Source organism: Erinaceus europaeus, chromosome 18 (assembly GCF_950295315.1).
Source record: "Erinaceus europaeus chromosome 18, mEriEur2.1, whole genome shotgun sequence".
NCBI lineage: Eukaryota > Metazoa > Chordata > Mammalia > Eulipotyphla > Erinaceidae > Erinaceus > Erinaceus europaeus.
This window is the reverse complement of record NC_080179.1, coordinates 5,262,107-5,274,983: the sequence shown is the minus strand read 5'-3', so window position 1 is coordinate 5,274,983 and position 12,877 is coordinate 5,262,107. Positions and strand designations below refer to the sequence as shown.

The window sequence follows — 12,877 nt, the reverse complement described above, 5'->3', positions numbered from 1 at the left end:
AAAATAAATAATCTATAAAAATCATCCAAAGTGTAACAAACATAATAATACACAAGATTATACGTGAAAATAAGACATATACATGAGCATTTCATGCGAAGTATTAAAGAAAAAAATATAAATTAGGATTCCACTAAAAAATTTTTTTTTCCAAGTGAGTCGAATCCCACAAACTCTCTGTTCAGATAAACGTTCTATTTATTTGCCAGCTACCACTTCCTGTATTCTCTCCTCCAGCAGCAAGCTACAATTGAAAAAAAATCTTGCAAGTCACCACTAGATGGCGAACTTTAAACGTCCACTAGTAGAAAAGACACTAGTGACAGGGCACAGACAACAGCTTGATTAACCGGTGGCTAGCAGCATCACATTCACACACAAACTATGAAATCCTTGAGCTGAGAAGATCTGGTTACTTTCCATTTTCTCCCTGAGAACACAGACCTCTAGAGGAGAAGCGTCATGCATTATTAAGACAGGCTGCTATCTTATCATGGGATTAGCAGGGGCACAGCAGACTTTAAAAGCAAGTGCCCGTGATGAGAGACAGCGTAATGGGCTCTGAGTACTGATGAAGCCATAGCAGAGTATCTGTGTGTCAGTAGTGCTCAATCCAGGCAAACCTGCTCCCTCAGCCTGCCGTAGGGACACGTGGTAACATTCAGGGGGGAAAATGAAGGGGCAAAACAGATGTAGCTACTGGCATCTAATAAGCGGAAATCCGAAATGCTACCAAGACCGGGCAGTCTATTACTGTGGGGCGCCAAGCAAATAAACGTAGTGCTGTGTGGAGACACTGTGCTCTCCGAATCTTCTGTGGCAGGCGTCTGCCGGCATGGAGGGAGGAGAAGATGTGTGTGAGGGTGGGGGAGGTAACTCCACATAACATGAGGGCTTGGGGTTTGTCTGTCTAGGGGGCCCGTGGGGCCGCTCTCCAGTACTGCCCTGTGCTAGAGCTGAGCAGTGTTTTCTCTCTCTCTCTCTCTCTCAGATAAATAGCGAGTGTGTGGAGGTGTCTCCAGTAGAGTGGGCACATTACCACACAGGATGAGTTTGGTTCAGATTTCACGAGGCCAGAGGGGTCAGGGGAGATGCAGGGAGAGCACAGTACATGTGGTGGAGTAGGACTGCAGGTGTCTCTCCTTCTTTCTATCTCTCCCTCCAGCCCAGATCTTTCACCTACTATTAAAAACAACAATAAGAACAACAACAAGAAAAGGGGGGAAATGGCCACTGGGAATGGTAGGAGAGTTGCACAAACACAACGCCAGCAAAACCCTTATGAGACAAAAAAAAAAAAAAAAAAAAAAAAAACCATTTTAAAGGATATTTATGCTTGTTGTGCCCTCCTAATTTGTTGAGCAGTTTCTGGAAGGCTCAGTATATGATTCAAACTAGTCTATGTATGAGAACTTTATGATATGCCAGTCTCTTGAAATTAGCCATGACGGGAGTATCTGTGCCAGGAAAATTAGTGTGAGCTGTGGAGAAATGTATTCTTGAGGCAACTGTTAAGACACCGCCACACCACTGCTTGCTGGGATTTAGAGAAAGATAGATTTCCTACTTGGGTATCTTCCAGGACTATCTTGCTTCACTCTTCATAAGGAGCCTTTTTCTCCTCTCCCTCCCACTCCTCCTTCCTCCTTCTCCCCCCCCCCACACACACACACTCCTATCCAACTCACATACATTGTCTCAGACCTCACTAAGATAGCAGCACATAATTCAATATATTAAGAGGAGAATGGGAAGTGATGGAACCATTTCCTTGATTCACTGAATTCACAGGAATTCTGAAAATCTGACCACTGCACCCACTGCAGTCTCCACCTAGACCTCAAACTGAATGTTAGCAATTATTCTGGGAACAGTATATTGAAGCTCAATGTTTTCTGCATGACTCCACCCAGCTGAAATCATCTTCAACTTCTCTCTGTCATGCAAGTCCCTCAGACACATCTGGAAAGCTAGCATGGCATCCGTGCTTGAACTAGCAATAGCAAGCAGTCTCAGTGAAAGAGCAAGGAGGCGTGGGCGCCTGAGATAATCACCACACAACTTTGCTGCCCACTACATTGGAAAACATCCCCACCCCCACCCCTCTACTGTGGAAAAATGGTCATTAAGCTACATGCCTGCAAAGATCTTTCAAAATCCAGCTTGAGAAAGTATCTTGGGATCAACATGATTTATCATTAGAGAACTGCAAATTGAAACCACAAGTGAGAATCCACCTCATGCCTGTGAAAATGTCATGCAGCAACAAAACAGCCAACGACAAGGGTTGGTGAGTCCACGGAGAAAGGGAACTCTGGTGCGCTGTTGGTGGGAATGAAAACTGGCAGAAAACCTACAGAAAGCAAAGAGAGTCCTTAAATAAAAATGGAAATGCCTTAGAACTAGCAATGCCACTCTGGGACATAAATCCAAAGAACATGAAAACACAAATCCAAAAGGACAGCTGCTCAGGCTGTAGTATTCATAATAGCCAAAACTAATTCAGCTACTTAATATATGAAAGATCACAGACATTAAGAGTGAGGTATGAAAATGGAGTGCGTTTGTAAGACCAGATCTGGAAAAGGATAAATATATTCTGTACAGGTAGAGAACAAGTGAAAATATCAGGCAGATATAATACCCTCAGGATCTATCTCAAGATTGTAAGGTTGATATTTACACTGAAAGTTGGGTCTTCCTGGAAAGAATTAAGTGCTTTTTTAAAGTGACTTCTTTGACAGTATGCAGCAGCTGTCAGAGGAAAAGACAGATCGCTGCTTACAAATCAATTCACTATGCAGACACATGAAAGAATATTTGTGCTAAGAATGGCTCATTTCCTTATCCAATTTGGTTCTTCTTGCTGTAAACACAGATCACAGAAAGAACTTGATTATTTTATCTTAACAGAGCATTCTTGGCACTACTCATTCAAGAGAACAGCACAAGGTACTCAGGATACTGCCTTAAATTCTGCTTCAATTTTACTTCATAAAGGACAAAAGTATGTAAGCTATCTAAAAAATAATAGTTAGCTGTTAACATAAACTCACTTCCTCTGAATCAGAAAGCAGCCGCCACTAGCTGAGACTGATGTCACTTTTCACCAAGGAGAAAGAGCAGCAGTCAACAGGCATTCTGGCTGCAGTTAGAGGGCAGGAGCCCATTCTCAACACAACACCAATGCCCACGGACAGAAGAGGTGTCACTGTGCATCAACTTACAGGTTTTCCTTTGGGGCCCCGCTCTCCTCTTGGACCTTGCGATCCTGGAGGACCCTAAAACAAAAACTGAGGGTTATGTCTGCAAAGGGTGTATACGTCAGACTCTCGCTCAAGTTTTGCTCCATATCACAGAAAACAGCAATGTCATGTTTCTGAATTCAGTTCAGTTGGAAATTGTAAAAATAAAACTGAATGCATAAAAACATTCTGAGTACATAGAAACGTTGTTTCTTTTAGCAGTGAAGTTTAAAGGCCCCTAAAGAACGGGGCCTTTAAGAACATTGTAGCATCACAGAATCCAATGAACTGATTACAGTAGCTTCAGCAGTAATCGCAAACTTGTACGGATAATTTTATTTCTCCCACACAAGACTTCCTTACTAAATTATGGGATAAAAAAAACCTTACAGTTCAGATTTTGAGAATCACATATATGTTAAAATTCCAATTTATCAATTACCTGAAGGAATACATGAACTTAGTGGTATATGATAACCCAAGCTAGACATAACTTTTCAAGTTGCTGATGAAAATAAGAGAAAGAAAAATTCTCTAATGTTATCACTACTATCCTATGTTCAGTTTTTCTTTTCCCACTCAATTTAAATGTTGCATCATTCAAATACATACATACACATGTATTTGACATATGCAATTTAAGATTTTCCAAATGGTAACTCCAACTACTTCTATAAAGTGAAAAGGATTATTGTTTTTTAATGGCATTATTGTCCGGGACTCTTAAATTAGCTTTTTCTCTGAAAATGGGAGTGGCCAGGAGAATTTCATTTCTGTTCAAAAGAGAGTTTCAAATAAGTTAGGAAAATTAGTAATATAGTCAGTGCAACTTAATTACTGTCTGAAAGCAACAGTTTCCTAAGGACCAGAGTAGTTCTGTGAAAGCATTTTACTTACATTAATTTAGCAGTTTTATTTTATTTTAATTTTAAATCTACAGAAATTATGTGTGGGAGAGTTATATATTATTTATCTGATCATTTATGAATTCTGCTACTAATCCAAACCTAAAATCAGTAGTTATCTTTTGTACTAAGCCAGAAATGTGCTACTTTCACGTATAATTTCCCAATTCGACTGTACTACAGAACTGTCTCATTGACAGGTGAAAACTTTGCTTCATTAGGTCATCAAACAGTCAAAGTAGACGACCCTTAATCAGTGTCATAGTGATTATCCTCATTTCAGTGAGGACAGTTAGTCTAAGACGAATATTGTAACAACACACTGTTTTGACTGCCATCTAACTTTTTATAACACTAACACACAAGGAGAACTGGGTTCTTCATTTCAGAATGAAGTGATATCCTATTCAGTGCTGTAAAGTAGTGCTTAAATTTGCAGATGTTTCAAGACAAGATGATTTAAGAAATCAAGCATTGTCGCTTCTCATTCTAATGTCCATTCATGGAGGTTTTCACTATCGAGAATCTCAAAGCAGATGAATGTACAAGGAGACTACTCACTGCAGGCCCCGGACGTCCACGTATGCCTGTCACCTAAATGATAAATAAAATTCCGTTAAAATGGAGTTGTAGAAAAAATAACAAATAAGACTAACAAGGAAATACACAGTTTTGTACTAAACAGAAAATTTTGTGTTAACATTAGGTAGTGTTTTAAATAAGGAATTAATGTACTTTGGGGTTTTTTTTTCTTTCCTTATTCAAAAGCTTAATGGGAGGGGAGAGGAGACAGCAAACTGGTTATGCAGAGACTCTCAGGCCTGTGGCTCCAGAGTTTCCGGCTCTAGGTCCAGCACTATTATAAACCAGAGTTGAGCAGAGCTCTGGTAAAAACCCAAAAATAATTATAAAATAACCTATTTCCTTCTTGAGGAACAAAAAAGTAATGATGTACAAGTCTATTAGAATTAAGTTTATTAACAGTATATAAACAAAAGTATAGAAACAAAAATACATATATACTCACAACAGGTACTAATCCAGGCTCCCCTTTTTGTCCCTGTAAAGAAAAGGTACAAAATGACAGCTTATTAGGGTGAAAATGTTATATTAGACTGTTCTACACAAACACTAAGAATTCCTATGTAGGAAATGTAAAAAAGAAAAAAAAAACTGAAAAGGAAAGTCAAAGCAATTTTGGGGTGCTTAGGTAGATACTATTCGTGGACGAACACTTATCTGAAATATACAAAAACTTAGTTCAGTGTGTGAATGAAGAAAGCCGCTTTGCTTCAGTTTTTATAGCAGTCAAATCCCAAGATAAAAAGAAGAACATGTGAGGGAAAAATGCAAACTCCAAATGCCATCAAACAGACTACCCAAAGACTGAAAACACAGAAAACCCAAAACTGTATGTATATGAATATATATATATATATATATATATATTTGAATTTCTAAATTTTATATTACATGCCACTTAGTTCAGGATAAATTAGATACCATTCCCAAAACAATGTAACCCTTAAAAAAATAAAAGGAAGGAAGGAAGGAAGGAAGGAAGAAAGAAATGAAAGAAAGAACAGAAAAGAAAAAAGAAATGCTAAGAGTATCCATGTGCACAAGGACCCAGGTTCAAGAACGGGGGGGGGGGTATAGGGGGCGGGCTGTAGCGCAGCGGGTTAAGCACAGGTGGCACAAAGTGCAAGGACCAGCTTAAGGATACTGGTTTGAGCCCCAGCTCCCCACCATCAAGGTGGTCGCTTCACAAGCGGTGAAGCAGGTCTGCAGGTGTCTGTCTTTCTCTCCCCCTTTCTCTGTCTTCTCCTCCTCTCTTGATTTCTCTCTGTCCTATCCAACTACAACTACATCAACAACAACAATAATAATAACCACAACAATGATAAACAAGGGCAATAAATGGGGGAAAAAATGGCCATCAGGAGCAATGGATTTGTAGTACTGGCACTGAGCCCCAACAATAACCCTGGAGGCAATAAATAAATAATGAGACAGCTGTAAATCAGTTTGTCTCTCTGCTCCCTGCCTCTGTCTCTCGCTTTCTCTCTCCTTCTCTATCTTTCAACATAGAGAACAAGAAAACACCTGAAATGATGGAATAGAGTCTTACAGGCCCAAAGGCACAACAAAGATGTTGGCAGAACAAGAAGCAAACAAACAAACAAAAAATAACCCTGCCAAGACACTGAAATGGAAAGAGAAGTGTGTGCTCTTTCAAAAGGTGAAATAACTAATAAAAATAAAAAATAAATTAAAAGGAGAAATAAATGGGGGAGAAAAGAGAAAACAACAATGTCAGGTGACTTTCAGCATCTGAGGAGAAGACAGAAAAACTTAAACTGGCTGGAAAAATGAAAAGTCGCACAAGACACTTGCAAAAACAGGAATTAAAATCAGGCAATTTGATTTGTTTTGACAATTGATGTAGAGTAGGCCTGTTAAAGCGGATTTCTTGTGAGTCCTAGAGCAGTGTAAGTTAAAGCAACTGTATTTTCATAGCATTCCAAGCATGTAAGTCAAATAATACTGGAGGAACCATCTGTCTCTCTAGACTGCTAGTTTATCATGTACTAACTTGCAGTGATTATTTCAAAATTTATCTTCCTGAAGATTTTGATCTTCCATATAGGTCATGGTAACATTTACTTTCCATCTTCTGCTTGACACTTGGGAATTCTTAAATATATACATTTCCATTAACATATTATGAATAATGTTTTACTAGAACATTGTGGAAACTGAATTCATTGAGGAGTGTATCCAAAACGTAAAAAATACAAGAGTGGTGAGTTCTATTTCATTTAACATCTCCTTCCACATATGTTGTTATTTTACTTTATTGTATTTTATTATAAAAGCCTATGAACTCATAGGAAGGCATTCTGAAAATGAAGGAAACACAGAAAAGATTAAATGTTAAAACTCAATACCCAAAAGGAAATTTATTGTTAAGATGCTGGTATTTCTAATTTTCCATCACGTACCTGAACTTGGTTAACTTAATTTATGCTTCAATGTTTTACTTTCAGACTTTGCTCTTATTTTTGTAGTAAAAATAAAAAGGCAGGGAGTCGGGAGATAGCACAGCTGGTTAAGCGCAGGTGGTTCTAAGCGCAAGGACCGGCATAAGGATCCCGGTTCAAGCCCCCGGCTCCCCGCCTGCAGGGGAGTCACTTCACAAGTGGTGAAGCAGGTTTGCAGGTATCTATCTTTCTCTCCCCCTCTCTGTCTTCCCTTCCTCTCTTCATTTCTCTCTGTCCTATCCAACAACAAAAACATCAATCATAACTACAACAATAAAATAACAAGGGCAACAAAAAAAGAAAAAAAGAAAAAAAATCCAAAAAAATAAAAAATAAAAAAGCAATGAATACCCTTAGTTACGTATGTTCTATAGAGCTCTAATTATCAGTACACTATATTTCTAGATTTAAAGCTATAGATCAATCATCTACATCCAGATCACCAACAAAAATGTAAGGCACAACAGAATTCTCTTGAAATAGGAAATATCTTGGGGGGCTGGGTGGCAGCACACCAGGTTGAGTGCACAGGCTGCAATGTACAAGGAGTCGAGTCCGTGTCAGGGCAGAAGCTTCGCAAGCCATGAAGCCTACCTGAAGATGTCTCTCTTTCTCTTTCCATTTCTATCTTCCCTTTCACTCTTGATTCCTCTCTGTCTCTACCCAGTAAATAAATAGATGAGATACAGGTTTTAAAAATGTTAATGGCAGGTCAGAACTTTAAAGAAGATTTATTAGATGCAAGGTCTAAGGCAATTTAAGGTATCTGGTAAACTGTCTAATATCCACCATGAAATCTGTGATGACTGAATATTTCTGTTCATTGTTGTCGCTCTACCATATGACTTTTTCATCTATAAAGAGAAAGAAATAGAGAAGGGAAAACAGAAGGGAGAGAGGGGGAAGAAAGAGAGAGAGAGAGAGCGACCACAGCATGGGAGATTCCCCCAGTGTGGTAAAGACTGCACTAGAACATGGACCGTATTGCTGGTCCACCATTTCTGCTCTTGACCCTTAAACCATTCTTATCTGGATAAGGTTGAAGCAAAAATTCACAAATTTCAAGTGTACCAGAAATGCAAGAACATTTCCTATGGGATGAGAATCCTTCATTCAGTTGGATCTTCCATTCCTGGTCCAGATGACAAGTAACTAATCTGGCCAGCTGGCCATGGCTATACCCCACCATGGTCCCCTTGAGTGTAAGGCTTTCCCCTGGGATTCAACTTAAGGTTCTTTAAAGACTGGGGCAAGATTTTCTCATATTTGGAAGCTACTCTTCCCTGATCCAGCTTTCTGGTCCTTCTTCCACCTATGACACCATCTCCCCAGACAATACCTTGGGTTCAACTCCATATTAGATGTCAGGCTCAGGCAAAAGCTAGTAAAGTCCTGGGCCCCTTGGAATATACCTAAAATAAACCTACTAGCTTTTTCTAAAATGGAGAGATCTCTAGTTATTCATCTGTAATATCCTTGCCTTTAGGCTCATGATTAGTCAACAACTTGTTTGGCTTTATATGTTAACTCCTTTTTTCAGCCACCAGGTTCCAGATGCTACCATGATGCCAACTGGACTTCTCTGGGCAGACGATCCCATCAATGTGTCCTGGAGCCCCGCTTCCCCAGAGCCCCATCCCGCTAGAGAAAGAGACAGACTGGGAGTATGGATAGACCTGTCAACGCCCATGTTCAGTGGGAAAACAATTACAGGAGCCATAACTCCCACCTTCTGCACCCCATAATGACCTTGGGTCCATACTCCCAAATAAAGATAAAGAGATAAAGAATAAGAAAGCTTTCAAAGGAGAGGATGGGATATGGAGTTCTGGTGGTTGGAATGGTGTGGAATTGTACCCCTCTTATGCTATGGTCTTGTCAATATTTCCATTTTATAAATAATAATTTAAAAAAGAAAACATATTCAACATAATAGACCATCTAAATGATATAGTAGCTTCGGCACTATTTATATTTTTTCTTTTCTCTGAATGTTTTCTGTGTTCTGTCTCTATAGTGGCATTTAAATGTTTTTCACCAGAATTCTTTCTCCATTTACCTCCACTTCAAAAATCATTCCAACATTAACTATACTATCAGTTTGTGAAAGTAAAGTTACTTTAGTCACCATTCTACCTGTCATTCTTATAACATAATAGTCACTCTAAAAATATTACCGCATGAATAAAAAAAACACTGTTGAAATTTTTAAAAAACTGGGGCAAAAAGAAAAAAGAAGATGACATATGTGGTCAAAGTGCTCAGTTGAGTTTTCAACCATTAAGACAGGCGACACAATACATGGAGGTCCAGCAGACGCTTTCTCTTCCACTTTTCCTCACTTCTACCATCTCCCCACCTACCCATTCACCCTCATTTCTTTATTACTTATTTCACTGAAACATTTATTTTCCATTTAGCATGTGTAAGTTATAGCTAAACACTGTAGTGAGTGTAAGAAATATAGAAGTGTAACATATGAGTTTTGAACTCTAAGGAAGTCACAACTTTTGGGAAGAAACTTCTATCAACCATAATTAACTGTGAACACAGCAGAGTTATCTGTGATCTGATATCACACTAGCTGAAATACACTTGTATATTTTTATCTGCGTGGTATTTTGTACTTTGTAAAGTTCTTTCAAACAATTCAAATCACAATGCTATGCAGATATTGTAATGAAATAGAAATTCAAGCAAATGAAGCTATACAAAACACAACTTACCTTTCTTCCTCTACCTACAAAAAAGAAGAGAATAAACCATTTATTTTTTGAATAAGCAGTTACAAAGAACATCATATGTATATTTTTTTCTTCTGTGGAGTCTGAATTTAACTTAAGTAGATTTTCCTATTATCAGTGTAAAAAACATAAAAGTTCTGAATCAATATTTACATAAGAGACAAGATAATACATTCTTTTAGAAAAGTTTGACATTCTATGGATATTATTTTGTAGCATTCATAAATCTTTAATCTTTAATAATAAAGTTAGCTATGAAATTAAAATGAATTTTTTCAATTAATAGTTCATTTTCTCACTTTTCAACCTGTTTTTTCTTTCTGAGTTACTCCTGCTTAACTTAAGTTTATTTTGTTATTCTTTTCTTTTATAATTTTTGAGATGGTTGCTAGGTGTACATTTTATTCTCTTTTATTTATGGAAGCAGAGAAGGATGAATTTTTCATATAAAAATAGTTTGCCAAGCTTAATGATATTTAGACTGATATTTAGACTGATGTACTAGTCCTCTTAATGATATTTAGATTGATATTTAGACTGATGTACTAGTCCTCTTAATGATATTTAGATTGATATTTAGACTGATGTACTAGTCCTCTTAATGATATTTAGACTGATGTGCTAGTCCTCTTAATGATATTTAGACTGATGTGCTAGTCCTCCTTCCTTTTTTACTTTATTTTGTGAAGAAAGACACCAGAACACTTCTCAGTCATTTTATGCACTGCCAGAGATCAAACTCAGTGAATCACCCAGGAACAGCATGTGCTGTCCCTGAATCACGTCCAGGTCCTCGTGCCTTAGTTGCTCAGATGTTTAAGAAAATGCATATATTGTCTCTACTGTTTATCTCAATGTTAGTTCTACTTAGAGCTATACTTATTTCAATAGGTTCTATTAGTTTCTTTAAAATAGCAATGATAAAAATTACGGTCCTTCAGGGCCCGGTGGTAGCACACCTGGTTAAGTGCACACACCACACTGTGCAAGGACCCGGGTTCAAGCCTCTGGTCCCTACCTGCAGGGGGAAAGCTTCACAAGTGGTGAAGCAGGGCTGCAGGTGTCCCTCTGTCTCTTTATCTCCCCCCCTTTCAATTTCTCTCTGTCTCTATCCAATATTAAATATTTTTTTAAAAAATTACAGTACTTCCTATTTCTTTATTGCCTCCTATTCTTTAGTTCTCAATTAAAAAAAACTTCAATGAGAATAAATAATGACAAATAAGACAATTGTCACGAGTATAGTTCCTTATGTTTCCAGGATAGATGTCCACACACCACACACAACCCCTAAGGAAATGCCTTTCCTGAGCATTTTATCACTGTGTTCAGTACTACTTAGCCAGGGTCTTTCAAGTTTTTTCTTTTCCTCAGCTCAGGTTTATGGTACTGGGGATTGAACTTGGAATCTTTGGTGCCTCAGACATAAAAGTGTTTTTTTTTTTTTTTTTGCATAACAATTATCTCATCAGCCCCTTTCATTTCTTAAAGATGAAGAATTAGCAAAATTTAATTCTATTTCACTCTTCTTTTGCCGTCTTTCGTTGCTCTTGTTTATTTATCGTTGTTGTTACTGCTGTAGTTGTTGCACGGAGCAAAGAGAAATCAAGAGAGGAGGGGAAGACAGACACCTGCAGACGGACTTCACTGCTTGTGAAGTGGCTGCAGGGGGCTCCAGCGGGGGTCCTTACTTGGTCCTTGCGCTTTGCGCCATGTGCGCTTAACCCGCTGCACTACCACCTGGCCCCTTCACCCTTCTTTTGTCTCCACTTCACATTATGTATTATTTGTGTTGCTTTTATATCATCCAGTTTAAAACAGCATTTGCATTCCCCTCTGCCACTCTAAAGGACACAGTCTTAGTCTTTGAGAGATAAATCTATTCAATGTCCACATCAGTTCTCAACTAACAGTTTCTTCAGTTAATTCTCATTTGCCAGGCTCTAGCCAATAGTACTTTCCCAAAGACAGCTATGGAAACAATATTTCAACAATTCCCGTGTTTTCATGTTTTTTCTACAACCTTCATGTTTGAAAGAGAGAATGAACTCACATTTAAACATGGTTCATGTATTTCTTTCTTTAAGAAGCATGCAGTGTGGGGGGAGATGGCATAATGGTTATTATGCAAATAGATTTTCAGAGCAGATGCTCTGAGGTCCAATGTTCAATCCCCAACACCACGATAATCCAGAGCTGAGCAGTGCTCTGGTAAAATAGAAATAAAGGGGGGAGGGGGTAGTGCCATGCAGATATCATTGCTCTTTCTTATAACACTGTGTGTTACTACTATGGAGATAGATGTAACTAATCAGAACAGTTTTCTCCGTAGAAATGACACATTCTTTTTCTGACTTTCCAAAGCAGTATATTTTTTTAAAGCTTAATAACTTATTCTAAAATGCCTGAGTAATAAACATCTGTTAACAAAACTATCTGTTATTAAAAGTATCAATAAAACAGAAAAGGCAATGCAGCACTTTAGTTGAGACATAAAGATACTAACATGTTAATACAATGATCTTTATTAATTAAATACTAAATGTGATTTTTATAAGACTATCTGTTACCTGCTGTCTATGTCTATTTTTTTTTTAAACAATTCATCAATGTATTGAGGGAAATTTGATTTACAAGTCTGTTTTGACAGAATTTCACAGTCCACCTGACTCCAGCAGGGAACACTGGCTTCCCAACCTCCTTTCAGTCCTCCCCCACCTCTCGCTCCTCTAAGTCCTTGGTTCTGCTGAAATAGATGACATTTTATTCAAGTTCCACCCTGTATTTTCCCATGCTGGTCTTTTTAAATTATTATTATTATTTTAATGGTGTTTTTTAAAAAGTAATTTACAGTATAGTCTTTCACAGAAAGACACAAACTCTTACCTCCCTTTGGTGTCTAAGAGACACACCAGGACCCCAAAGTCCCCTCATCTTGT

At 38.0% G+C, this 12,877-nt stretch overlaps 1 protein-coding gene across 1 annotated transcript in view; it reads right to left on the bottom strand.

Moving 5' to 3' along the window:
- COL5A2 (collagen type V alpha 2 chain) overlaps positions 1 to 12,877 on the bottom strand; it is a 159,643-nt gene that overhangs the window by 70,697 nt on the left and 76,069 nt on the right. The window contains exons 3-6 of the mRNA XM_060177594.1: positions 9,921 to 9,934; positions 5,178 to 5,210; positions 4,712 to 4,744; positions 3,228 to 3,281 (exon numbers count right to left, since the gene is read on the bottom strand). Coding sequence (XP_060033577.1) covers positions 3,228 to 3,281; positions 4,712 to 4,744; positions 5,178 to 5,210; positions 9,921 to 9,934 — 134 coding nt within the window. The remainder of the gene's footprint in view (positions 1 to 3,227; positions 3,282 to 4,711; positions 4,745 to 5,177; positions 5,211 to 9,920; positions 9,935 to 12,877) is intronic.